Source organism: Schistocerca gregaria, chromosome 3 (assembly GCF_023897955.1).
Source record: "Schistocerca gregaria isolate iqSchGreg1 chromosome 3, iqSchGreg1.2, whole genome shotgun sequence".
NCBI lineage: Eukaryota > Metazoa > Arthropoda > Insecta > Orthoptera > Acrididae > Schistocerca > Schistocerca gregaria.
The window spans coordinates 247,605,385-247,632,155 of record NC_064922.1 but is presented as its reverse complement, the minus strand read 5'-3'; the positions used below and the strand labels follow the sequence as shown (position 1 = coordinate 247,632,155).

Sequence of the window (26,771 nt, the reverse complement as noted above, 5' to 3'; positions counted from 1 at the left end):
ATTATCATAATTTTTTGTCACCACAACAAATATGGTACAAAGCCAGTAAGAGAACATTTCTTTATATGCACATTGGCAGTGTGAGTCACTTCTGAAAGTCTATGGGTTAAATAAACATACCAGTTGTTTAATGTGTTCCATGTTACCCAGAGTGATCAATTTTTAATGTGGGCATACATGTATAAGCAGAAAAAAAGCCTCACAAATCTCTCACAGTGTACAAGAACTTTTCTTTTACTTATTTGAAAATGTGTAGAAAATTCAGTGGTTCATGACTGATTAATTATGTGCAAGTTTATGTGCTGAAGAAGGCAAACACAAAAGTTATTTGTTGGAGATGTGATGCAGTTTAGTGACTCTTGTAGGAATACTTCAGTATAGCTCAAAAAGCAAACATTATCCTGTCAGCAGCAAAATCTGCTGCTAAAATAGAAAGACTGTTGATTCTACAGTGATAAAAGGCTATGAGATATGAACCCACCAATATATAGCTCACATTGTTGAAGGTTCTTAAGTCTCTTTTCTTCATATTCTTGTTAAGTACTGGTATATATGTGGATAGCACATGGCCAGTTGCTCAGTAGTTCTCCCATACAGACTGACTTAGAGTTTCAGCTTATCACTTGTAACTGCTGTAGCATTTCATACGTGTGTGTGTGTGTGTGTGTGTGTGTGTGTGTGTGTGTGTGTGTATGTGTGTGTGGAGGGAGAGAGAGAGAGAGAGAGAGAGAGAGAGAGAGAGAGAGAGAGAGAGAGAGATCTTGCCAGTTGATGTTTACTAACAACTTTCTCATTATTTTGTTCCTTGCACAAGCATTGACTTTCCATTGTAAGTTTTTATTGTTTCCTGAGTTATTGCTACTGTAATAATAAGAAATTTCGCCTTGCCTGACGATTTGCTTCTAAAGACATAATCTTGGAATAAACAACATCCAGTTTATACTTTCTTGTGCTTCCTGTAAAATGTATTTTATATACTCATAAAAAATAACATTATGTGAACAAAATTCTCTTAATAGTGCTGTTTTGTTCTTTCAAGGCAATGCACTTAACAGAATTATCAAGCAGTCATCGTATTCCACAATCTCGCTCAAGAAGACAGGGTAGGCTAGCTGCTGATGGCTCACACAATACTCGATCTCTTCCAAGACACTTCAAACTTTCAATGCACCATCCTGCAGCAGCCCAGAGCTACTATGAAGCCGCAAAGGACACACTGTATGCATCAAAAAGCATTGCTATCATCTCGCAGTTACCATATGTTCGAGCTACAAAACTTTTCCTGGAAGGGCTGTACAGGTTTGTAGCTGTTTGTAGGTATTAGTAGCCTAATAAACCTTCATTTTATCATAGGAGAACTCTTGTTTTAAAACAAAGTGACACAGTCTCATTCTTGAAATTATTTTTTTTGCTATGTAATTAAATAATTGCAATAACAAAATAACAAGACTTTTTTTATATATGGTGTGTATGTAACTTCACACATTTAATTTGAAGTGCAATTAAGCCCCTCAGTATTTCTTTCTTTAGTAATGGTCTTTTCACCAGTTGTAATATTAACATATTCTATAAGTTTCCAACATAAAAGTGAGTCCTGCTGCCCTGTATCTGTGTAGGATAGGATACAATCATTCTTAAAATCTGATCGATAATTTTCATGAGATGTGAAATGTTGGAGGAGAACCATTCAAGAATGTTACTTTCAATTAAGAATACAGAGTTCAGTGTGTCATATTGGATTTCAAATGTGGATATTTATCTCAGCTGAGATCTGAGTTTTAATTTCAGTTAAGTATCCAGTTGTAGTATGTAATAGAAGTTTATTTGTCAGTTACTGATGCCAAATTCTCATTCACGGATTGGAGACTTGAAACAGAGGAAAATATGACCCTTGCTTGTACATGGTAGTTTTATTGTTAAGTGGGCAGCTTCATCAAACAGTGTTGTTATGTCATTTTTAAAATACTTATGCAAGATTATTTATTATTTGCAGATGTGCTGTGGAACCAAATGCTTGTAGTGTGAGCCTAGAGAGCCATGTACACAACCTTCTATTTGAGACTCCATTACCACAGCCTGGTCGCAGTTTGCGTTTCTCCTGCCCATACAGTGGTGACCCCATTATAGTACAACGACCGAGCTCTATTGAGGAATTGCCTCTGTTTGACCTGCCAATTCGACAGCTCTTTGAACTTTTGGGAGTTGAAGGTGCTGTTCAGCTTTTCACTTGTGTGTTGCTGGAAAACCAGGTGCTTTTATGTTCCTCAGGTGAGTAACAAAAAGACATTTGCACATACTGCAGTTCAGTGTCTTGGAGTAAAATTTTATTTGATTTGTAACGCACAAGATTATTCAGCTCTGGTCCAGTAACAATACCACAGAAAAGCGTTAGCTTCCAATTTATTTAATTTGGTAAATGTCATTATGTTACATTATAAGACGAGGTTTTCCCCAATATCTCCGTATGTTTGTAATGGGTCTTATATGTGATGCATAGTGTGTGGTAACCCACACAGTGGATATAAGTCCACCACGGGCAGACTGGTTCAGACGGCTGTCACCAGGTTTGCCATGTGCACGCAGCACTACACAGGTGTCACCCGATGAGGATAGCATCTTATAAGGGCTTGGAGTGAAGTTGCTGTTGTTAACAGCTTACAATTCTGGCACATGGAGCCTAGCATGCTGGGGGAAGAGAAGGTAACTGCAGGAACAGTTAATACACTCTCCTTGATGCCTCTCTTGTTTCATACAGAATGAGCAGGCAGCCTGCCCCAAGTGGTGGGTCTCTTGCTGTGAATTAAAAATAAATAAAATAAAATAAAATAAGTCAAAATGGAATGCCACTGTGTACCTACTCAACTCGCAGATGTATGCCAAGCTAGGGTCCCCAGCATTGGCACATGTCGAGCAGCTATTGGTAAGCTGTAACAGACAGCAGGTTTCTTTTCTCTGCCAATTCATGGACAACACAGTTTACAAGCCAGGTGTCTTTTCATTACGTACTTGGTGGTTATGATGTGAGTACTGAAAATTTGTTTGGGCAGATGCCTTTGCTACTGGCCGTAAGGAAGCCATTTGATCAACTTCTTCTTTTTGACAACTTCAAGGTCACTGTTAATGTTCATGTAGTCATAGACACTTACCCCCAGCCTCACCTAGAGGAGTTAGTCACAAAGTTGGTAGTGGGTCAGTTATTTCCAAAAATGGACTTGGCCGATGCCTACCTTCAGATACCATTGGGCAAAGCATCAGAACAATTGTTTGTTGATAATATGACTTTCAGCCTCTATCAGTATTAATGTTTGGGTTTTTCAGTACACCTATCGTACCAACTTTTTTTTAGAACACATTATGACAGTTTTCTCTCATTGGATTAACTATCTCAATGACATTATTGTGACAGGTGCTACTATGATGGATTGCCTATGTAACTTCTGTGCCTTGCGTACTGTTCTACAGGCCATGGGCTTCAAATGTAATCTTGCTAAGTCTCACTTTTTTCCAGGCTTCCACTGGTTGTTTGGGTCATGAAATTTCTTGGCAGGGTGTGACACCATGGAACAACATTTGCCACTTTTATGACTTTGCCCTATCCATCTAATCTACAGGAACACCAGGCATACCTCAGCAAAGTGGCGCAATATCGCAAGTGTATTCCCAGATTGGCTAGTACTGCCCAGCTCTTGCATTTTTTGCTTTGGAAAAGTGCTCCTTTTGTTTGGTCTGCAGCCTGTGAGCATGTTTTTGTGCAGCTTATCCTGTAGTCTTCACTCCATGCTTTGTCTTGCCACATTTCAACCTGGCAAGCATTTGGTCCTGGCAATGGATGCATCCCAATACTGGATGGGGATGGTCTTGGCCCATTGCCATTCAGAAGGCTCCGAACAGCTTATTGCTTTTGTGTCGAAAACACTGTCATCTTAGGTCAGAAGCATTATTTTCAGGTGGAAAGAGATGCCCTTGGTATTGTCTGTGCCTTAAAAAATTTTGTCTGTTTTTCTATGGTGCAAAATTTCATTTAATTACCTACTACAACCTCTTGGTTTCTCCGTTTAGCCCATGGTATCCTTACTGGACAAAGCTGCTCATCATCTTCAGCTTTGATCTCTGTCCTTGACCCAGTACAATTATGATATCTGTTTTCATCCTGTGTCACAACGTGTAAACAAGGATGCTCTGTCCCAACTCCCCGTGGGTCCCGACACCTCGTTTGACGAGGAGGAACTGCTTTGTTTTCAACTGGATACGGTGGTGAAGCACACAGGGAGCAGCTTCCTCATCACCCATTCCTTTATTGCCTCTGCTGTGGTGGTGGATCTGGTTCTCTGCATGATGCAACATGGGTGGCCCAACTGTCCACCGGACCAGGTGCTGCACCTATTTGAGAATTATTATGAATTACACCATCACCTCTTTCTCTTGGATGGCATTATTATGCTGTTGATGGAAGAGTTTACTCTCGGCATTGTGGTTCCACTGGCTCCATGGTGGGAAGTCCTCTGTTTTTACATCAGGTTTACTGGGGGATCTCACACACACAACCTACACAGCCTTGGGAAAGAGACCCTAGTGATTTTGTTGGTCTTGTTCTAGACACTTTCTGGTTATTGGTACATGATTCTCTCTCTCTCTCTCTCTCTCTCTCTCTCTCTCTCTCTCTCTCTCTCTCTCTCTCTTCCTCTCTTTCTGTAATGGCAGGCATGACTGTCAAGACCCTGAAGACCCTGACAAAGGTATTGTCCATAGAAGGCTTGCCTTGCACATTGAATTTGGACATTGGTCCTCAGTTCATGATGCAATATTTGAAGGACTTTACTACACACAATGGCATTGTCCACAATATGGCACCTGCTCTCCATCTGCAGCCAAACAGTGACATGGAACACCTTTTCTGACGTTTAAGATGCATCTGTACAAGCACGTAGAATGTTTTGTGACCGAGGAGGCTCTCACATTTTTGTAAGCTGTTACAGAATGATGCCAATTGTGGCAGAGATTTTGTGCGGCCAATAGCTGTGGATGCGCCAGTTTTGTTGACATTCTTGCCCAGCACACCAGTCTGGATCACAGCATTTGGATGGAGCCCTAACTGGATCCCAGCTGTCGTCCACAGCCAGCGCGGTCACCATGTCTTCGTGGTTCACACTGAAGATCGACTTGTAGCACGCCACCAGAGCCATTTGTGTTCCAGGATGGGTGTAGAGCCCCCTATTGGAGATGAGCAGGCCTGGTTGTGCCCACATACCCCGGTGGTCAGGGCTTTGCCAGCACTGATGGCAAGTTTGCTTCCTGCTGCAGGTGCAGGCACCTTCCATATCAGTGAGCAGCAGGGATGAAAGCTTGGTTTCTGTTGCCAGAGCCTCTCCTCTCCTCTCCAGTCTGCTGTGATTGCTGCCCGTACCAGCATCCCTTTTTGTGGACTCAGACATCCAGATGGCTCCCACCTCACATGTTGCCAATCCTGTACACTGGTTGCCCCGGGATTCATGGGTGGCAACAGTGCCCTGATCTGATTCACTTTTGTCAGTAAGCACTGATTGGGAAATTCTCACACTTTTGGCTGCTGCCATTGGCCCTGCCACGGATGGTGACAGCATTGTGGACAGCGATGCTTGGCCTTTCCTTCCCTGCAAGGAAGGAGGAATGTAGTAACCCATCAGTTGCTACACTACCACCCACATGGGATACAAGCAGGGAGGAGGAATGTAGTAACCCACCAGCTAGTACACTACAACCCGCAGGGGATGTGAGTCGAGCCACTACAGCAAGTGTACTGCGTTGCGACATTGCAAAAGTGTGCCTGCAACTACCTGGGATGACCGCCAGTGGCAGTCTGTTGACTGACTGCCTTCACCAGGTCCACTGTGTACACACAGCACTGTAACAGCAATATCTGATGTGGATGGCATGTTTATAAGAGCACAATGGGCTGCATCAGTTGTTAAATGTGTTAGGTGTGTGTAAACTACTTTCATTGTAATCTTGTTGGTGTCTGTCTGAGACCCAAAAAATTGTATCTTTTTTATGTACATGTGTTTCCTTGTGTTCCTAGATAGAACATAGTGTCATTTTGAGTCTCATTACAATCAAAATGATGCACAGGGCATAATTTAGTATGTCAGATTGATAGAGCAACCCCAAACTACCATGGTGTGAAATTTAATGACTGTTGTATAACATGAAGGATCGTTAGCGTTTGCAGTAGTAACGGTAACTGAGTATGCTACTTGGCCTTCTCCACTGTCTTCACGATGTCCTCAGACAACACTGTCATTCCATTATCACGGGAAATACTAATTATTCTCTGTGCTTTATTGTAATTGTCAGTAAATATCCTCTGATTACTTATCGCACTAGCTAACTTTGAGTACACATAGTAAATTACAGTGAGAATCAAAACCTGCAAACTGAAAGTGGTAGCAGTGTACCAGCTGCTAATGTAAATATTTTCAATTTTGTTGTTTTCATGTATTCACTAGGTTATGTTATTGTAATCTCAAATTACTGCAACAGAATAGCAATAGAGGCCAGTTAGTATCTAGCTTTGACATGAATAACCCAGCTTTAATAACCTCGATATTGATGGGATATTAATGATATTTTCACTGTCTCTCATGAAAGTGTAAAGTTTCATTGGCTTTTAAGCAAGTAGTAATAGAAGGCTTGTCATAGAAAGAAACACCAAAATATCTAATAAAGAAGGCACCAGTGTTCAGTTGTCAGAGTGAGATGTATAAGTAGTATCAATTGAACTTTGCAGATTATCAGAGGCTTATGGTGGTAGCGGAATCTGTAACATGTCTGCTGTTTCCATTCACCTGGCAACATGTCTATGTGCCAATTCTACCTGCATCTCTGCAGCATTTCTTGGATGCTCCAGTTCCGTTTGTGATGGGATTACATAGTGGTGAAGCACAACAACGAATTGTATCAGAAGTATGTAATGTTTTTGATACTAATGTTTTAATAGGAAAATTATTTAGTTGTAAAAGAAATATGTTCAGATTGTTTTCATTTTATTATTTATAATATGAATTGAAAAAGAAATCACTTCTTTAAATGGTTTACAGATTTATACTTCCAAAAGCACCCACTGCAACTGAAAAGCATTTTTTCAAAACTCAATAAATGTAGCAGATACATTTTCCATAAAATGAGTATTAATGTTTTCACATAGGTAGATACTGCAATTGAAGAGCGTTTATTCAAAACTAAATAAATGTAATGGATACAGTTTTCCATAAAATGAGTATTAATGTTTTCACATAGGTAGATGTGTGTGAAAATTTTAATCTTAACAAGATTACTAGATGTCACTGACATTAATGAAGTGCTATGATGAAATATATTAAAATTTTATTTTTATAGCAGTATTTTTTCTTCAAAAGTTGATAAATGCATAAAATTACTGCTGGTATCAGTTGTCTGTTTTAGTTCTTCATATTGTTTTAATTTTTTTTGCAACTAATTTTTAACATGTTTTAGTGTTTATTATATGCCTACATTGTCATACTATGCATATTTTTGCATACATTATTATATATTGCATTTTTTAAATTTATAGTTGAGAATACACAAACAGTAGCAACAGAACCATAGTGGTATAATACAGTAATAACAATGATAACTGTTTTAATGTAAATGTCTAGTTTGTCATTATTATCAGTACTTCATAATGTATGGAAAGTATTACTTGTTACAGTTAATTGTTGTTGTCAAGTTTTCTCTCTTACATTTATACAATGTTCATCTTGTATAAAACTCCTTTGCATCATCTCAAACTTCAAAGTACTTTTCCTTTGCCAACCATGTTTTGTTTTTGTAAAAGGGTGGATGTTAGTACTGTTGGATGCATGGTTTCTTTATTCTCAGTGGTTCCTTCTTCGGGCAGAAGGATTGAAGTGGAAGGAAGAGGGGCAAAGGAAAAGGACTGGAGAGGTCTAGGAAAAAGGGTAGATTTTGGGAAAGTCACCCAGAACTGCAGGTCAGGGAAGACTAATGAAACAGAATGAAAAGGAAAGACCGATTGTTGGGGAATGCATTAGACAAGATTTGGAAACGTGAGAGATTAAAGGTGGATGGCAGGATAATATGCAAGACAGAGACTACTAATTAACTCATGCACAATGTTTAAGCAGCAATCTCTGTCTTGCATATTACCCTGTCTTCCACCTTTATTAAGCTCTCAGATTTTAAAATCTCATCTGATGCAGTCTCCAGCAATCAATCTTTCCTTCACATCCCGTCCAGTAAGTCTCCCTGACCTGCATTTCTGGATGTGACTCCTGAAATGTACCCCCTTTTCTTGACCTCTGCAGTCCTTTTCGTTCACCCCTCTCCCTTCTTCTTCTATTCTTCTGCCTGAAGAAAGAGCAGCTGACTCCGAAAGCTTGCCTAATTATAACCTCCTTTTATGTGTGTGTTCTGCCACTGCTTGACTAGTAGATTTTTTTGATCTATCCAATTAAAAGTCTATAATTAAATACACAGGATGTCCAAAGCTTGTGTGCACTCTTTGATCTAAAAACTGAATAATACAGTTTTCTCTTTGATGGAAAGTTTCAAAAACAGAAATAAACACTCCGCAAATATAGGTTAAGGTGCATTGAAAACTTTCGAAAAAACATTCTTCACTTGAAGAGAATACTGTCATTTACAGTGACATTTAGCTCCTGCACACAAAATGGTTGATTCTGAATGACCCTGATGCAGATAGAGGCCACAGATTCCACACTTTAACTTGGTTTTAATGATGTCTCTGGTTACTTGCATTCTTCGAGCATATGTATCATCTTGCTTCCCTAGTTGATTCCTTGTTCGCACGAATTTTAGTTACGTTTAGTTTCTTTCCAAGGATCTCTCCCATTACGCAAATGATAGGCAATTGGAGTCCTTTCAAATCCTTGGATTGCTCTTTTACACATGTTTTCAAAAATTCGAGGCCTGATTCTGGCATTTGATTTCCCTCCGTTTCACTTTGGCACATTCACCTTGAACAGTTGTATGAGTTTACTGCAGCTATATCAAGTAGGCTGTAGAACATTGACAGTGGCCATGTTTTAGTACCCCTTTTTGTAGAGTTAGTCCCAACCATTTGATCCACGCATCCACTTCTCCCTTAGTGGATTTATAGGTTTATATGAGTTTTCTTTTTTTGTGTATCAACTTCTACTCTTGTATCATGGTGTTGTGTTGACAACATTGACAGATTTTTTTTATTTTTAATTTTTTTATTTTTCCTTTCCGATTTAAGAGACAATTGTTACTAGATGCTTCTTAATGGACAGATCCATGAATGCAAATTTGGAGGAATACAGCCCTCTGCCTGCTTTCATCTTAAATTCTTATGTTTTGTGCTTTCTGTTGGATTTGAGTGTCCCAACCAATGTAAGTTTGTAATCTCCATACAGAATGTCCGCCAATTCCACAGAAGTGTTGAAATGGTCAGTTGTGATATTGTAACCTGTATTCTTTATTGGCTCCACCAGTGTCTTCAGCCTCAAGAGGATCTCGTTCACAGGCAGGTGTACTGTCTTTTCCAGCATACACTTCCATTTTTCTTATGTATCGTTCATTTGCACTACTAAGAATTCTAGCAAGTATACCATATTTTCCAGGTTTGTGTTTGAAGAAAACTTTAAAAGGACTGTGACCTCTGAAAAGACATAGCATTTCATCAGTTGTATTATGAGGTCCACTTCTGAAGTACTATGGGAACATACCATTCAATTCTTCAAATACTTCGCACAGTGGTACAAATTTGTCACTTACACGTCTTCCTGCCCTGATGCCTTTATCATAAAGCGAATAATTTTCAGTAGCTGATATGCTCTTGTCTTACACATAGTTCCTCTATACATGGATCTTCCCAATAAATTTGACCATAAATCAGATAACAAACTATCTGGTTAATTCCCATTAAAATTAAAATTCCCGTCAAAGCAAGTATTTCAGAAATGCTCACAGGAGGCATGTTTTTTTTCTTTCAGCTTCTTCATTTGTATGGCCAACAATTTTCTGTACTATTTCAAAAGTGAAAAATTTCTTAAATAATTCACATATACTTGTTACTTTCCTAGCAGTAGTAATTTGCTGATCCATGGACTATATTGGCAGAATCCCTTTTACAATGCTCTCTACCAGAACTTATGATATATTTATTTGGAGTATTACCTTCATGGTTTGTTTCTTCATTGTCCTCCACTTCTTTATTTGAATTCTCTTCCATTTCTGTATGATCTGACTCAAAATCACTGAAATCTGATAATTTGTCACCTACTAAAAGTTTAGCAAAACTTCTGTATCTTTGAAGCCTCTATAACTCATTTTATAAAATCTACTTTACAAGAAATACGTTTGCTCTACTGTGACAGACTGGTGATAATAATTGCTAGTAATAAAACTCAATTATTAGACTCACAACTAGAAACTGTAAAACACAGTTGAGGTTGCCAAATGAAATTTAATAAAGGAAAAATGCACGGGCAATTTTTGTCCATGCTTGGTGGTTGTAGAGAACAAAATTATGGTCACGTGTAGTACTAACCCAGGACAGAATGTACCCTTGGGCCTAAAATTTTTTATTCGCAGTTTTTATGTTAACTACAGATATGTACAGTATAGTACTTTATAAGGTGTAAGACAAATAGAAAATGACTCACAAAGACAGAAGGATACTTGTCATGATTTTTTTATAAAAGGGAAATGTACAGGCAATTTTTGCCCCTTCGTGATGGTTGTAGGCTTAATTCTTATTTACTATCCAGAGTTGTGCTTAAAACTTATATCTGTAAGTTGTCATTGTTAGTTATCCTGTAAGGAAGAATTTGAATGGGTTAATTTTATTTTACAGACTGAAATGGTTACAGTTAATCATCATATGCAATAGCATTTCATGTTGTACTCTAATGCAGAGAGAATGTCACTTGCAAGTTTAGTGACAAAGAGTTATAGCTCTGTACTTTTGCACAATGATACTTAAAACACCGCAGATATTCTTACATTATAACTGGTGGAGCTGACTGACAGTATATTTTTCTTTGATTTCTTGTTGCAGAGATCAAATTGCAACCATTATAATACTGAGATCTGTGTCCCCATAATTTATTAGTATTTAAACAGTAAATAACAACTGTGTTTTTGCCTAATCAAAATGCTGCATGTACTGGAAATTTCAAATTCTAATAGTGGTGTCAATTTTTTATTACTATCAATATAGCTTGAGAATTTGAATAGTTGTGTTAGTTACATGGCTTCTAGCAGTGTTTGTTGTTTTATGTTAAGCAGTAATGTGCTGTAAGTTGGATTCAGTATTTACAGATGTTAGTAAATATTTTCTTTGAAAAATTGGTAATCAAGTGAATGTTTAGCTATCACTAACAAATAAACAACAGCAGATTTCTTAAAAGCAATAGCCTTCTTTCTAATTTACTGGTGTAAATTTAACTGACATAACCATGAAAACAGTAAGCAGTACAGGGGTTGTTGTTATAGTATACAATCATATTGAAATGATTTTCTTGTCTTTCGTTAATGTATATCTTGACTTGTTCCATATCCCTGAAGGTGTTCCTTCTTATTAGGATCTACAGGACAGAATGAATAGATTGATGAGTGAATGTATTAATTAACTAATTAATGAATTAATGGTGGGATTGAGGATTAAATAAGCAGTCAGGATGTAACAGCTTCTCAAAAGTCCAATTGGTCTTGGAGTAAACACTTACAAATTATTAAAATGGAATAGAAAATTTGAAGTTATTAAAATCGAAAAGATAGTTCCAAACATTGTCAGAATTGCTTTTATATTCTTTATCTACATCAACATCTACATCTATACTCTGTAAATCACTGTCAAGTGCATGCCAGAGGGTGTGTCCTATTGTACCAGTAATTAGATTTTCTTCCTGTTCCATTCACTTATGGAACATGGGAAGAATGATTGTTTGAATGCCGTTGTGTATTCAGTAATTATTGTAATCTTATTCTCATGATTCCTATCTGAGAAATACATAGGAGATTGTAGTGTATTCCTAGAATCACCATTTAAAGCTGATTCTTGAAACTTTGTTAATAGACTTTCTCAGAATAGTTTACATTTATCTTTGAGTTTTCCATTTCAGTTCCACAGTAACTCTGTGATGCTCTCCCATGGATTAAACAAACCTGTGACCATTCATGCTGCCCTTCTTGTATACATTCAGTATCTCTTGTTAGTCCAATTTGGCATGGGTCCCACACAGTTAAGCAATATTCTAGAACTGGTTCCATGAGTGATTTGTAAGCAATCTCCTTTGTAGACTGATTCCACTTCTCCAGTATTCTACCAATAAACAAAAGTTTACCACTTGCTTTACCCATTGACTGAGCCTACGTGGTCATTCCATTTCATATTCCGACAGTGTGTTACACTCTGGAATTTGTATGAGTTGGCCAGTACCAACAGTAACTCATTGATATGGTCATAGGGTACTATATTATTTTCATTTTTTTAAGAGCACAATTTTGCATTTCTGAACATTTAAAGCAAGTTGCCAATATTTGCATCGCTTTGAAATCTTATCAAGATGTGCTTTCAGGTAGTATTTCATTATAGATAACTGTATTATCTGCAAAAAGCCTGATATCACTATTAATATTGTCCGCTAGGTCATTAACGTACAACATGAACAGCAAGGGGCCTAACACACTTCCCTGGGGTACACCCGGTATTACTTCTACATCTGAAAATGACTGTACATCCAAGATAACATGCTGTGTCCTCCCTACCAAAAAGTCCTTAGATTAGATTGCATTAGATTAGATTCAGTTTTCATTCCATAGACCCAAAAAATGAGATGATTCTCATGGGTGCGGAACATGTCAGAAAGTATAACATAAAAAACATAAACATTTGAATATAATACTTACTACCCTGATCTTTTGTCAGGATATTGTCAAACTAAATGAATACAATACAGTAAACCTGAACAGCTAATAAATACAGAATTAATACATTTTCAGAATGAAACATTGTTATGCACTTTTAATAAATTTATCATACACAAAATATCTAATCTTTACTGTTGTGACAAAGTGCTGTCAAAACTGAAATCTAATAGACATTTTTACTTAAGCTGGCATAACAGTCTCTATTAAGATATTCGTCTATAGAGCAGAAGGAGTTGCCTATCAAAAAGTCTTTCGATCCAGTCGCAAATTTCACTTGACGCACAATATGATTTAACTTTTGACAATAAGCATAAATGTGGTTCTGTGTCAAATGCTTTTTGGAAATCAAGAAATAGTGCATCGCCTGATTGCCTTCATCCAAAGCTTTTAGTATGTCATGTAAAAAAGTGCAAGTTGGGTTTCACATGATCGGTATTTGTGGAACCAGTGATGGTTGGCATTGAGGAGGTCGTTCTGTTCAAGATACCTCATTTCGTGTGAGATCAGACTGTTCTAAGATTCTACAGCAGATTGATGTCAAGGATATTGAATGGTAGTTTCGTGCATCACTTGTACTACCCTTCTTGTAGACGGGTGGGACCCTTGCCTTTTTCCAAACACTAGGCATGGGTTTTGGCTTGAGGAATCTATGATAAAGTTAGAAGAGGGGCTAACTCAGCTGCAAATTCAGTATAGAATCTGACAGGGATTCCATTGTGGTCTGGAGCTCTGCCCTGTTTTAATGATTTCAACTGTTTCTCAACACTTATAATGACACTAACACGTATTTCATTCATCTTTTCAGCAGTACAAAGATTAAATTGGGGCAGTTCTCCTGGGTTTTCCTTTGTAAAGGAACATTTGAAATGGAGTTTAGAATTTCAACTTTTGCTCTGCTGCCCTTAAATTCAGTTCCTGTCTCATTTGCTTGGGACTGGACACTAACTTTAATGCCACTAACAGTGTTTACATACAACAAGAATTTTCGTGGGTTCTGTGATCGATCATTTAACAATATTCTGCTATGGTAATATTTGAATGTATCAACACATTGGTCTCTTGACAGCCAAATGTGTTTCATTCAGCATCTCTCTGTCTATGGCCCTAAGCTTTATTTTACACCTATTGTACTGCGACTATCTAGCATGGAGGTTCCCTCCCATTATGGACTGTTCTACTGGATACATAACTATCTAATGTGTGGTCAACTATTCTTTTAAACTTGAGCCATAGTTCCTCTACTGAGGTTTTCTCTAACGTTTTTCGTTAAATCATGAGACAAGTCTGGTGGGTGATAGAAGGATCCAGTTATCATTTTATGACTGCCCCTGGTTTTGGCTCTTGCCTAAACAATCTCACATGGAGCTTCAGTTTCGATCTCGGCAGATTTGAGTTTCTTGTCTACTATGACAAATATGCCACCTCCATTTCCCGTTTGCCTGTACTGTCGATATACACTTAAATTTTCCCTGTAAATCTCACTGCTTTCAACTTAATGCTTCAACCAGCTTTCTGTACCTAGTATTATGTGAGCTTCACTGCTTTTCATGAGTGCTTCAAACTCTGGCACTTTGTTTCAAATGCTTTGGCAGTTTACCGTCAGGATTTTAATACTTTCAGCTGTGGGAGGTATTTCTTTTGATCTTATACTGATACTTCTGGGTTTTCTACAGCTATAGTTATTTGGATTGGTTGGAGTGTCTGCACACAGTCAACTACTTGAGTAGCACCCTCTGTTGTGTAGTGCACACCTGGTCCATTTAGGGGAAACCTACAGCTCTCAACCCGATGGCGCAAGTCCAGGAAGTTACAGCTTAGCTTGTCACAGAACCTTCAAAATCTCTGGTTCAGTCCTTCAACTCATCAGAACCAAAGGGACATGATCAGTTCCAGGTACCATGCTGCAAATTGTGAGCTTCGTCGAAATACCATACCCAAGGCTGGTCTTCTCAATCTTCTTTGCTAGTCACTGGAATGAACCAGGTATGACTTCAGAGCCCAGATGACAGGCATAATTTTTCCAATGTGTGCCATCATCTGTAGTTGGTTGCACTCTGTTCCCTTAGTGGCTGCTAGAATAGTCTCTTCAGCATACTGAATGAGGCCCACCAGGCATACACCCTGAGTGCACCTGGTGTCCTTTCCTGTCCCTTGCTGCCATTTCCCTACGTGGTACCATCATTCACTGTATGTTTGAACTGACAACGAATAATAGGTGCCTACCTTTTTGTGTTTTTCTCCTCTTGACACTGGACAATACAGGTTTCCCCAAAACAGGTGACGTGAGTCCCACTGGCTCAGTTTCGTTGAGAGAGAGCACCTCAAACTTGTTGCTTAGAGGGATTGGCACAATACCCTGAGTCCTCGCTAGTCCCAGTTCACCCAATACAGGACACCTGGTTCTACCATGGACACACCACTTGCAATCAAGTGGACAAGTATTGCCAGATCTTGTACCTTCTGCATAGGAGACAGGATCAACAGGGGAGGATAGTACTGGGAGGTACGTCCGGTAGTGGTTTCACAGGTACATGACACTCGGGAGCTCTTCCAGAACACTGACTCGCAGCAGCTGCCTATCATTTGTCAGTAGTTAGGGCGATTTCCAGCTGCTTACAAAAGTTCACTAATTCATGCTGTGTTCACCGTGGGGCTGCATTTTGGCTGGTGCAATGTATTAAAGGCAGTGAAAAAATAAATTAAGCCCACTGATAATCTTTTAATCTGTTGAGTTAAAAAGTTGCTAATTCCCTATAGGAACTGAAGCAAATATACAAAATGAGATTTCTATTAATGCAACATAAAAACTTGAGATAAAAATTATAATTTTCTAAAATGTTTTGAGATTAATTGTAATTGTCTGCGAACTCAGATGCAGAGTTATTTACAGTAGATGCAGATAATATGTAGTGCTACTTCTCTATAAGGGAAAACTGGATGTAACACAATATATTGGTTAGAATATCTGATGCAGTAACAAAATCACAAATGTCGATTTACTAAAATTCCTTGTGGATTATGCAAGACAATGATAGCTTCTGAAAATTCCCAAAAGTGCAGGTTTGTTTGTGTTGATATACAATGTAATTCTGGGATGATATACTCTTGCCAAAACTGTGCACCAAAAATGCTGATCTGCTACAAAACAAATTATGTATCCAAAACACATGTACCAGTAACATACAAAAGTTTTGTTTTGCAAGTGTCTGAAAATTCTCAAAATAACCAACTTCTCACATAATTGTACAACGAAATTAATGAATGATTGTTTTGAATGAGGAAAGGGCTACAGTTCTCAAAAAATTTAAAAGAGCACAGCAAGCCTATAGTTGACAATAACAGTAAGAGTTTATTGCAACACTTAGGAATTTTCGAAATTTCACAATATATTGCAGTATAAATTAGCATTGATGCTTTTATATATAAGTAAATGTATGTATTGCATAGATTTTTCACTTAGCTGATTCTGTGCACACTTCTACACTGGCGTACTGGAGAAGAACACTGCAGCGTGAGTTTATGTCGGTGAAAATTGCTAAAATGCATTAAACTTCATAGACTACTGGTGAACAGCTCAAACACTTAAGTTCGTGAATTGTGCTGTCCTTTTGTCAATTCTTCTCTGTAGTCGATCCCAAAGCCTGTTTAGGGTAAAATCAAAGTTAATTTCAACATATTTATGGTATATCATGTTGTGGATCTGTATCTTCATACTGAGGAGGGAGTACATATGGGCACTGTTGTTTCTGATTGTCAATTGTCTCTTGTTCTTTTGATTCTTACAGATACATTGATGTCATTGTAATCAGTTTCCTATATAGACCATTTTTAATGTTTTATTTCTCCTATGTATAAAGAAATTATTGCATAAGTCTACAATATACACAACACTTTTACAGTAAATCTCTGTTATTCTAAAAATGAAAATATGAGATACTGTGAAACAAACAGAGAAATAGTATTTTCTGTCAGATAGTGTCCTCTGGCACTGGAGAATCCTCTGCACCTTTTTTCAGTTAATGTGTTATACCAGGTGGTTATAATTAAAGTGCAGCTACTCGCAGAGGTTCAGTGCAGGCTGTAATTATTATATGACAGTGAAACTTAATAGAGATGGTAATGCCTTAATGTGGAATTTATGTATTCTGGGGAAAAAAATGGTTCCGATCTTCACTGCCAAGTGGGGATCTGGCACTGTGCATTGTATGACATGCATTCTGTCATTTTACTGGCTGTAACATGAGTTTACTGTATGACAATCAAGAAGAGAGACCATGAGCAGTTAGTTAAACTGTTTTTTGTAGACAGCAGCAGTTAAAGTATCACCGAAAGGTCTGAGGACAGGCCCGAAAGTGATAATAAAATTCAAAAACATGGGTGAACTTGGTATGGCACCTGGAAGGAGAAGGTATCCTGGCCTCGTGGAAGTTACTGATGAGGTTGCTGTTGCTGTAAGTGACCATGCAGTACATGCCACAGGTAGTGGTAGTGCAGTGTCACAAGAATAGTCCATCCAATGGTCAGCAGTATGCGAAGTTTTGCGGTATATTTTACGCTGCTACTGTAAAAGAGCCAGACGGTGCAGCAGCTGAAACCTCATCATCCACGACAACTTAGTAAATTTACTTTTCTGTATCTAGCACGGATGGACAATAATCTGTGGAAGGACAACACACATGTTACACTGCAGGTTATAGTGAATACACAGAACTGTCGAATTTGGGTCCTGTTAAATCACTTGGTATGCATGAAGAGCCACTGCATGTATCATACGTGACTCTGGTGTGTGGATTCATGAGCACTTTTATTCTCACTCCGTTCTTCTTTGGGGAGAATATACTCATAGGGCCTGTCAGGTGTACCGTGATGTCTGCATGTTTTCGACACCACGTTATATACCACGTTATACCTGCTTTGGAAGAGTGCAACTGTTGGGAAACCCCTGTTTTCATGCAAGATGGGGGGCAAAACATCATGTCAGTGAAAGATCTGCCTAATGCAACCTTCCACGAATGAGTTATCTGCAGAGGTTTTCTAGATACGTGGTCTGCAAGATCACCTGACCTGAATCCATGTGACTCGTGACTCTGGGCTATCTAAAAGAACTTGTTTAACAGGGACTTACTGAGTCTGCCAGTATACAGGAACACATAGCTCAAATTCCACTGGAACAGCCGCAAGCTAATGTTGATCACATCGTTTTTGTGGATGCAGTATCTTGTCAGCTTCTCCGATGCTGATATTGAACAGATTGAACAAATTTTATAAGAAGTGATTACTAATAAAGTCAACATTATGCCTTTTTTGCATTTTTACTTATTTGACCACCTTTGTGCATGCCTCTTTCCTAATCCATTCATATGGAAACATTATACATCTTCTATAATTTACAGCGTCAGATCTGCATCTGTGGTGGCCGAAATTGGAATTGATGTGTTTTCCAGGTTAAATTAGGTCCACATTAATGCATTAGCATATCTACACAGTTTCACTGGCATATGATAATTACAGCCTACACTGGACCTCTGTGAACAACTGAACTTTAATTATAATCACCCGGTGGCTTGCTGTAATCCAATGATATATGAAGGTAGTCACAACAGAGTGCCTCTGATGTACTACATTGCTGTATGTTATAAGACTGTTGAATGAAGATTACACACTGAGGATGACAAAACTTCATCAGAACATTTTGAGGTACAAGTAAAATGGAAACATTCATGTGTTTTGTAGCAGTGAAGCACTACCAATGTAGTTTCATTTATACAAATGATCATCAAATGTGTGTGATTGATGGTTGATGCACTGATATGAGAAAGAAGAGTGAACATTGTGGTCAAGCCTTTTGGAGGAAGCCTACCTATGCAATCTGAATATGTGATTGTATTCTGTTACATATAAGAGCAACAATTACTATTATTATTTTGATTGCTTTAACAACAGTTTTTGTGCTTAGTAGTGCAAGTTTGTTTTGTAAATGTTTCTGATTAGATGAGAAACATCTGAAATTATATATATTATTTGCTTAATGTAATGTGGATGTTGCAGCAACAGGGAAATCTATGCTTTGTCGATATTGATCAGAGGAAGGTGCAGCTGCCTGAGGAACTTCCAAGCTTTCCACAAAGGCAAGAGTTTATAGTGGAATTAGTGGAAGTGCTGAAACAATTCAGAGTGTCAGCAGGGACATTAGATTTAGCCAATGTGTCTGGTGGTCAGGGTGATATCATGACATCAAGCTGCATCCTTCCATCTCAGTCACAAATCCAGCCACGCCGTAAGCACTCTTGGTCTCATGATTCAGATTCTGGTGTATCTGATGGATCACACTCATCATCAGGTTCACCTCAGTCTGATGCACTCCAGAGAATTGTTGCAATTGTACGGAGCAAAGGTACAACTTAGCATCTCAACTTGCATATCTCTTACTTTAATTTGTTTTTGACTCATCTATGTTTTAGTAATTTTATCGAATCAGTATTTTGCAACTCATTTCCAGTACATATTTTATCATAGTACTTGTGTATGTTTTGATTATTTAGTATTGTTTTTAACACGCTAGTCAACTCCTGTGGCTGAGCTGTCAATATGACTGGCTACCACAAAGTACCACACAGAAGCCCCTCATTCAGGCTTTGATGTTTCCCATGATTTATACTTGATGGGGCAGACAGAACCAGGTCAGCTCAAGTGTCGTCACGAGACTGAGGAGCTATTTGAAAAGAAGTAGTGACTACGAGCTTTAGATGCTGATATTAACGGGTTGAAGGGTGGTAGACACCACATACCTCTCTAATTATGCCACCCAGTTAACCATTACACAGACCATGTGGCACTATTTAGTCCACTTGGCACTATCATTTGAAGACCATTGTTTCATAGAGTTCACTATTTATGGTTCAGTGCACTAACCAACTTGTGTTACAGAATACAGTTATTAAAACAAAGAAATATACTTTAGATAGTAAATACATACATACAACATAGTGCTATCCCTGCTTGAGATCTGACAAATACCGATCACCTCAGGTGATGCTGAAGGAAATAAATTAAAAGCATTCTTGATAATTATTTTCCACCACCATTTCACCCAAATAACAGAGATTCTACTATTATAGTGTCACAAAAAAGGAAGGAGGGGTACGGAACCAGACGAAGAAAATCCACCAAATAGCTTATACAGTTGCTCAGCATGTGGGAACTCCAGTCTGGATTATTTGTGGCTATTGCTGCAACTTTGATTAAAGAAATCTAAACTTTTACTTCTCCAAGTGGGTATTGTAATTTTTAGTTACATGTGTTCTATGGCAACTGGCATCTGGGTTGGCTTCATAACAACAGGAGAATGATCATCAACTTCTGCTGTTGGATCATGAAATACCATCCCCAACTTGATAGGCTGACTGTCACGAGGTCTGTGCAACCAGTATGTCATAACTGTTTTTTAATGAGAGTGGTTGTAGCATTTATTGTAAGCATGAAGATATGATGATTTAACCCACCTCCATAACCATACATTTCAAATGGACACACACGCGCGCGCGCACACACACACACACACACACACACACACACACACACACACACACACACACACACACTCTGGTGTTTTTATCAGGAAAGAATTTCCAGTGTCTCTTGAACATTTTAAAATAAGGTTTGCGTTGTCTCAATACCTTTCCTAATTTAAAGATTTCTTTTACTTAGAATTTTCAGGAAAAACTGTGACCTAAAAATACATATTAAAATAAAATTTTTGTGTGCGTCATTGGTCATCCTGTGTTGTTGTTGGTCCAAACATAATGTTTAATGAAAATCAATATTTAATTACAGTATTGTTTGGTTTTGTTAAATGAATTATGCAGGGCAGTTCAAAATATCTTGAATGATATCAGTTTGCCACACTGGCTGTTATTGTTAGGATTAAACCAGCATTTTATATTATTCATCACTATATAGTTTCAGCTGTGAATAAACAATCAAACCCATATTTGGGTTACAGGAAGTGTACTTGTGTATATCACACAATATTAGAAGCAGAGCATGGTTGGCTGGACTTAAGATGTTACATTATGCATAGTTTCATATAAGTGCAACTACTTTTTTTGTTGCCCCTGGTGTCATGTCTGTGACTTGAAAAGTCCTGCCAGCCACACTCTGCTTCTAAAATGTCACATAAACAGGTACATTGACTGTTAGCTAAGTATGTGTGTTTATCAAGATATATTTTACACTTGAGAAAAGCAACACAACAAAAATTTCGTAGTAGTGAACTGTATAAAATAAAAGAATTGTTTCATCCTAACAATAACAGCCAATGTGCCAAACTGATGTCATTTCAATAAATTTGTCATGGCTGTGACCCCACTGCTATTAAAATGTTACAGTTCAAATATAATGATTGAAATTGATTGTAAGTATTTAATCATGGTGATAACATTGGTAAGAATGATACATTGATAAGAATTGCAGAGAATGTATAGATTAAAAAAAGAGCTCAGTTTTTAAATACGTTGTATAGGTGTTTCATATGGCTCTTCTTGGACACATGGGCTACATCTAAGCAATAATCCATTTCATGCCATACATTCTGAAGCATATGTATAGTCCTCAACATGAGCGCATTACTAATGTTCATTCTGAATTCTGAAATTGTTTTGGCAATAGAGGCACAAATACACTAAATCTTTCACATAACCCCATAAAAAGAAATATGAAGTTTGGATATGTATGTGATTAAGCGCAGAGCACAGTGTTGTCATGTCTAATAGATTGACCCAGCAGTTTAGAAGATGCAAATTTGAAAATGTGCAAACATTTAGATCCCTATGTGAAGGTGCTCCATCTTGCTGAAAGATGTAATCCGTGGAATCCATATTAAGATGAGTCTCAGCTATTGCTCAAGCAGGTGCTGTTATACATATGTTGAAACACTTAGCTCACTGAAGAAAAATGGAACATATAATTTTTGCACCAACATTGCATAGAACACACTAACATTTGGTGAGTCACATTGATGTTCAACTACACACTAAGGCTTCTTTGTACCCCATAATTGAATGTTGGGCCAGTTGAGCTTGCCATTTATGTGGAAGTTATCTCATTGTTGAAAATAAGATATTTAGTAAATGCTGTTTCCTTCATAGCTTCCAGCATTGCTTTAGACTGATTCACATATTTAATTTACTCTACCTGTTTCAGTTCCTCTAAAATATGAAATAACTACAGTTTCATAGTAAATGCTGTTTCCTTCATAGCTTCCAGCATTGCTTTAGACTGATTCACATATTTAATTTACTCTACCTGTTTCAGTTCCTCTAAAATATGAAATAACTACAGTTTCATTTTCAGCTTCATTCTGGATAGAATTCAAACTATTGTTTGTTGCATTTGTAACTCCCTACTGGCTTTTTACATAGGTTCTATGGATTACGATTAAATGAAAGGCAAATTCGTTCACTCTTTTGTGGTGGTACATAAGGCCAGTCAGTATTTTTCTTTTGCACAAACATCCTGTTTCTTTGAATTGTTGATCCCTACTGCAGATGATGGTATTTGGAGCTTCTTGATTATATTGTTGACAAAACTTCTGCATTGTGATGCTGGAATGAAAATTATTAAATTCTAACATGCATAATGCCTGTTGTAGAGGATGTGCCATATTCACTTATAACATAGAACTTTCACCTAAGTGCCACTGCTCATGCATGAGCTTCAGATTCATTGTGCTTGCACAATGATCGAAGTTTTGAACTTCCTTGTACATTCTCTGTGATTGTTATTGATTTGCTGCTATGCTTTAAATGGTTATATCTGTTTGTAATTGCTATTTTAATTTTGAATTGCTCCGTATTTATCAAGATGAATAAAAGCAGCTGTGATTGTGTGTGGTGGTGATGGTAAATTTAAACTGTATTATGTTCATCTCTATATGTTCTATATTATAGAAGGAAAATGTGTAGAATGTCCCAAGGGATTCATTTGATGTTGTTCAATAATTCTCCAGGTGTGGGAGTAGATGATATTGTCGATGGAAACCTTAATAATGACTGCCGTGATCCAGATTATGAACTAAATGAACATCAACAGTACGTTGAAGACTTGCGGTTTAACAATGCAGTCAGAGAAATTTTTCTGAATCGCTTTGTGAACATTTTTTCGGCATATGAACATTTTGTTATTCCACCAAATCAGGTAAGTATTGTAGAAGAAAACAATCTTGAATTTTATGTCTGTGAATGTTGATAGTGAGCAAAAGATACAATCCTCATTGATGAAATATTTTAAATAAAGTACTGTTCAGATCACAAATTTTCAGTATTTCTCAGCAGATCCAATTTAAAGGTTTTTTTGTGAAAAAATGATAAGTTTGTATATGTAAATTTATATAACAGTTTCATCTGAACATTGCTTTATTTATTTAGCCATTTGATGTATTTCAGTTGACACAAGCTGTGTGATTATGTATAGGCCTTGACATTTTAATTATACAGTAATTTTCTGTAACTTATTGGATTTATAGCACAGAGTACAGCATAACACATATATGATATTGCACAGTGTATTCAGTTCTTTTTCATAGTGTGAATATTTCCCTTGCATTCAAATTTACATACATGCATGTATATTGTTTTTTGAATTGAATGATGGCAACTTCTTATCACATTTTTGTGTTTTTCTTGCAATAACCAGTGAATTCATTTACACAATAAAATGGATTTGTTTCCAGTATTTCTCTGATGGTACACTTAAAGGTATTAATGTTCTTTATTTTGCTGATACTGTTTGGAAGGCAATTGAATAGATACTTTCCCATGTATGTTACACTTATATGTACTTGAAAAACTGACATTAATTGTTACAGGATAAGGAACAGTGGTTAAGTGACAGGGATTCCATGCAAAACTTTGACAAAGCTACTTTCCTGGTTGATCAGCCTGAACAACATTTGCCCTTTCTTTCACGTTTCATAGAAAGCCAGATGTTTGCTACGTTAATTGACAACAAGATCATGACCACTTGGAGTGAAGTGGACACCAATCTTAGAGTATTTGATAGACGAATAAGGCTTCTCAGGTATGTTTCTTCTCATGCTGGTGAAATTTTGTAGTATGTTGGATTGTAAATTATTTAAAAGAGCATGTTATCCTAAAAAATAAAATTAAAAAAATATGTGTGATATTACGTCACAGATTTTGAAAACACGAAGTGAGGAGGAAAGAAATTGGTGCTAGAAGTGCACTGTATGTAAGATGAAAGAACAATAAGTGTTGAAAAAGCTGCATGTTGTTGTTTGGTAGGGTAGGAGGTTTAGTAAATCACACATTGCTTATAAATATAGTTGCAAAAACAGAACACTGTTTTATTACTATTTGCAGACTTTCTCCTAAGTCATTACATGTACACCTGGCAGTTTCTGGTAGCATGGAGTGTTTTCACCACTGAAAGATATTCACGTTCCTGAATACTTAATTATGAAACTAGCAGTTTCTTTGACTAGCAAAAATTTAAAAGTGTAGAATTGAAATGAAATGCCATGGTTTTGTATTCAGAATGAGTGGGTGTGAAATCCCTGCATTGCCTCCAAGATTTATATTTTCTGTGGTTTTCCTTAACCACTTTAGGCCACTGCCAAAATAGTTTCTTGCTCAAAGCCTGTGCCATCTTTTCTTGGTGAACAAGTGTTCTATTTGTTATCACTTCAGAATCAGGCATTGTAGCAACTTCCTTGCAATCAGAAGCAGAGAATTTTAAAGTAATAAATAAAAATTTCTTCAAATGTATATTGTTTATGGGGTGTTACGATGGATCACTCTTTAGCAAATTAGGTGGGAACACACAGTCCAAGGGAGCAGTTGACCTTGTACATGAGTTGCTGGTAATCGTAGTAGACAATATTACTGTAGTGCTGTTGCTGCAATTGGGAGATGTGAATATACTAGACATGGCCTACATCTGAATAAGAAGTGGAAAGATAGGTTGGCTGAGCTTCAAGGCCTTGTGATTACTAGTGGCAGGGAGGTACCTTTTTTAGGTTAGAATCAAGGGTTCAGATGCCTTGTTGTGAAAGAAGTCAAAATAACAGAAGAGCCTCACAAAATGCCTATGAAACACAGATAAGTGAAGTTCCTTATTTCATTAAAATATTAGAGTATTGCGTAATAAGGTAGAATAGCTTTTGTCTGTTTGGAAAATGCAGAGAACTCTGAAAAGATAGACATCCTGTGCGTCTCTGAGCACCACATAAGCACAGTCTTAGATAAGTTACGTATAACAGATTATGCTCTAGCATCTTACCGTATTTACTTGAATCTAAGCCGCACTCGAATCTAAGCCGCAGGCAGTTTTTTGGATTACAAAAACCGGAAGAAAAGTGCGGCTTAGATTCGAGTAAATACGGTATTCATGCAAAGTTGATGTGGGAAAAGGAGTTGTTACATATATTATATCTAAACAAAAAAGTAGTTCAGAAACATTGAGACAAGTAAATTTTGTAGTGATCAGTTAACAAAAATGTGTGCTTGTGAATGAACACTGAAAAATAGTTCACTTTTAATCGTAACTGTATATCGATTCCCACTGTAAAATTTTGAACTGTTCATGAGGAATATGGATTCCTTACTATGCCTGATTCCTTACTGTGCTTTCTGTGAGAAAGCAGCAAGTAGTTAGTAGTCTTGGCGACTCCTGTGTAGATCTTCTAAAGGATTCTGATTGGAAAAATGATCTGGAAACTTTATTTGGATCTTACAGTTTGGTGAAGGTAATTATCTTTTCCAACATGCATGGATAAAGACAATAGGACCATAATTAATAATGTTTTCTTTGGTGAAGCTAAAAGCAAGAAAATAACTGTTTAAGGAGTGTCAAATGCTCTTTCTGTGATCATGATGCATAGTTAGTTAGGTTCGTGCCTGAGGGATGGCTATTCCTCAGTTGAAACCAGTTAGAATAATTAATGAGCCCTGGACAGGCGTTTTTAAGAATAGCTTACAAGAGATGACCTGGAATGAAATTTATAATGAACCAAATGCTGGCATATAATTTAATCTATTCCACGCTAAATTCGTATAATTATTTGAAAATAGCTTTTTACATAAGCTTATCAAAAAGGAGATGAAACAATCACATAAAAACCACTTACCACTATCTTGTGAATGGAAAAGGGAAATGTATCTGTTGGTAAGAACAATTAAGAAATCCTGCAGTAGTTGGGCTTTACAAGAACTACTTGAAATTACTAAGAAAGTTTATTAAAAAAACAAGGAACATTCACATAATGTCAGAAATCAGTAATTGTGACAACAGAATTAAGGCTGTATTGAATGTACTGAAATAAGAGGCAGGACGACCAGCCACAGACAGCATAACATCAATATCGAACTGAATGGAAGGGCTGTAAATGATGAGTCACTGGTAATAAATACATTAAATAATCATTTAGTAAATATAGTAGTAAGTATAGAGACAACAATTAAAAGTGAAAAATCACGGGAGTACAGTGAAAAAGCAACTCTCATAAAATTCAGACATATGAGTGTATCATCAACTTTTCCTTCTTTATTAAGAAACTTATATATTCTCTCAAAAATCAAAGTGGGTCTGGATTTGATGATGTTTCCAATAGGGAATTAAATATCTGTCCCCATATAATAAACCCTGTCTTATCTGAAATATGTAATGCATCAGTAAACCAAGGCATTTTTCCAGAGACTAAAATATGCCATTGTTAAACCCCTCTTAAAGAAAGGTGATAGGAGAGACGTGAATAAATACTAAACCATTTCACTACTGATATCATTTTCCAAAATTCTTGTGAAAGTGATGTAGTTGAGAAA

The 26,771-nt window shown here is 37.2% G+C and overlaps 1 protein-coding gene across 2 annotated transcripts in view; it reads left to right on the top strand.

Annotated features, from left to right (window-relative positions):
• LOC126356270 (DENN domain-containing protein 5B) overlaps positions 1-26,771 on the top strand; it is a 467,453-nt gene that overhangs the window by 350,626 nt on the left and 90,056 nt on the right. For both annotated transcript variants that reach the window (XM_050007116.1, XM_050007115.1), the window contains exons 4-9: positions 1,040-1,299; positions 1,994-2,268; positions 6,764-6,939; positions 18,982-19,327; positions 22,940-23,127; positions 23,798-24,009. In XM_050007116.1, coding sequence (XP_049863073.1) covers positions 1,040-1,299; positions 1,994-2,268; positions 6,764-6,939; positions 18,982-19,327; positions 22,940-23,127; positions 23,798-24,009 — 1,457 coding nt within the window. The remainder of the gene's footprint in view (positions 1-1,039; positions 1,300-1,993; positions 2,269-6,763; positions 6,940-18,981; positions 19,328-22,939; positions 23,128-23,797; positions 24,010-26,771) is intronic.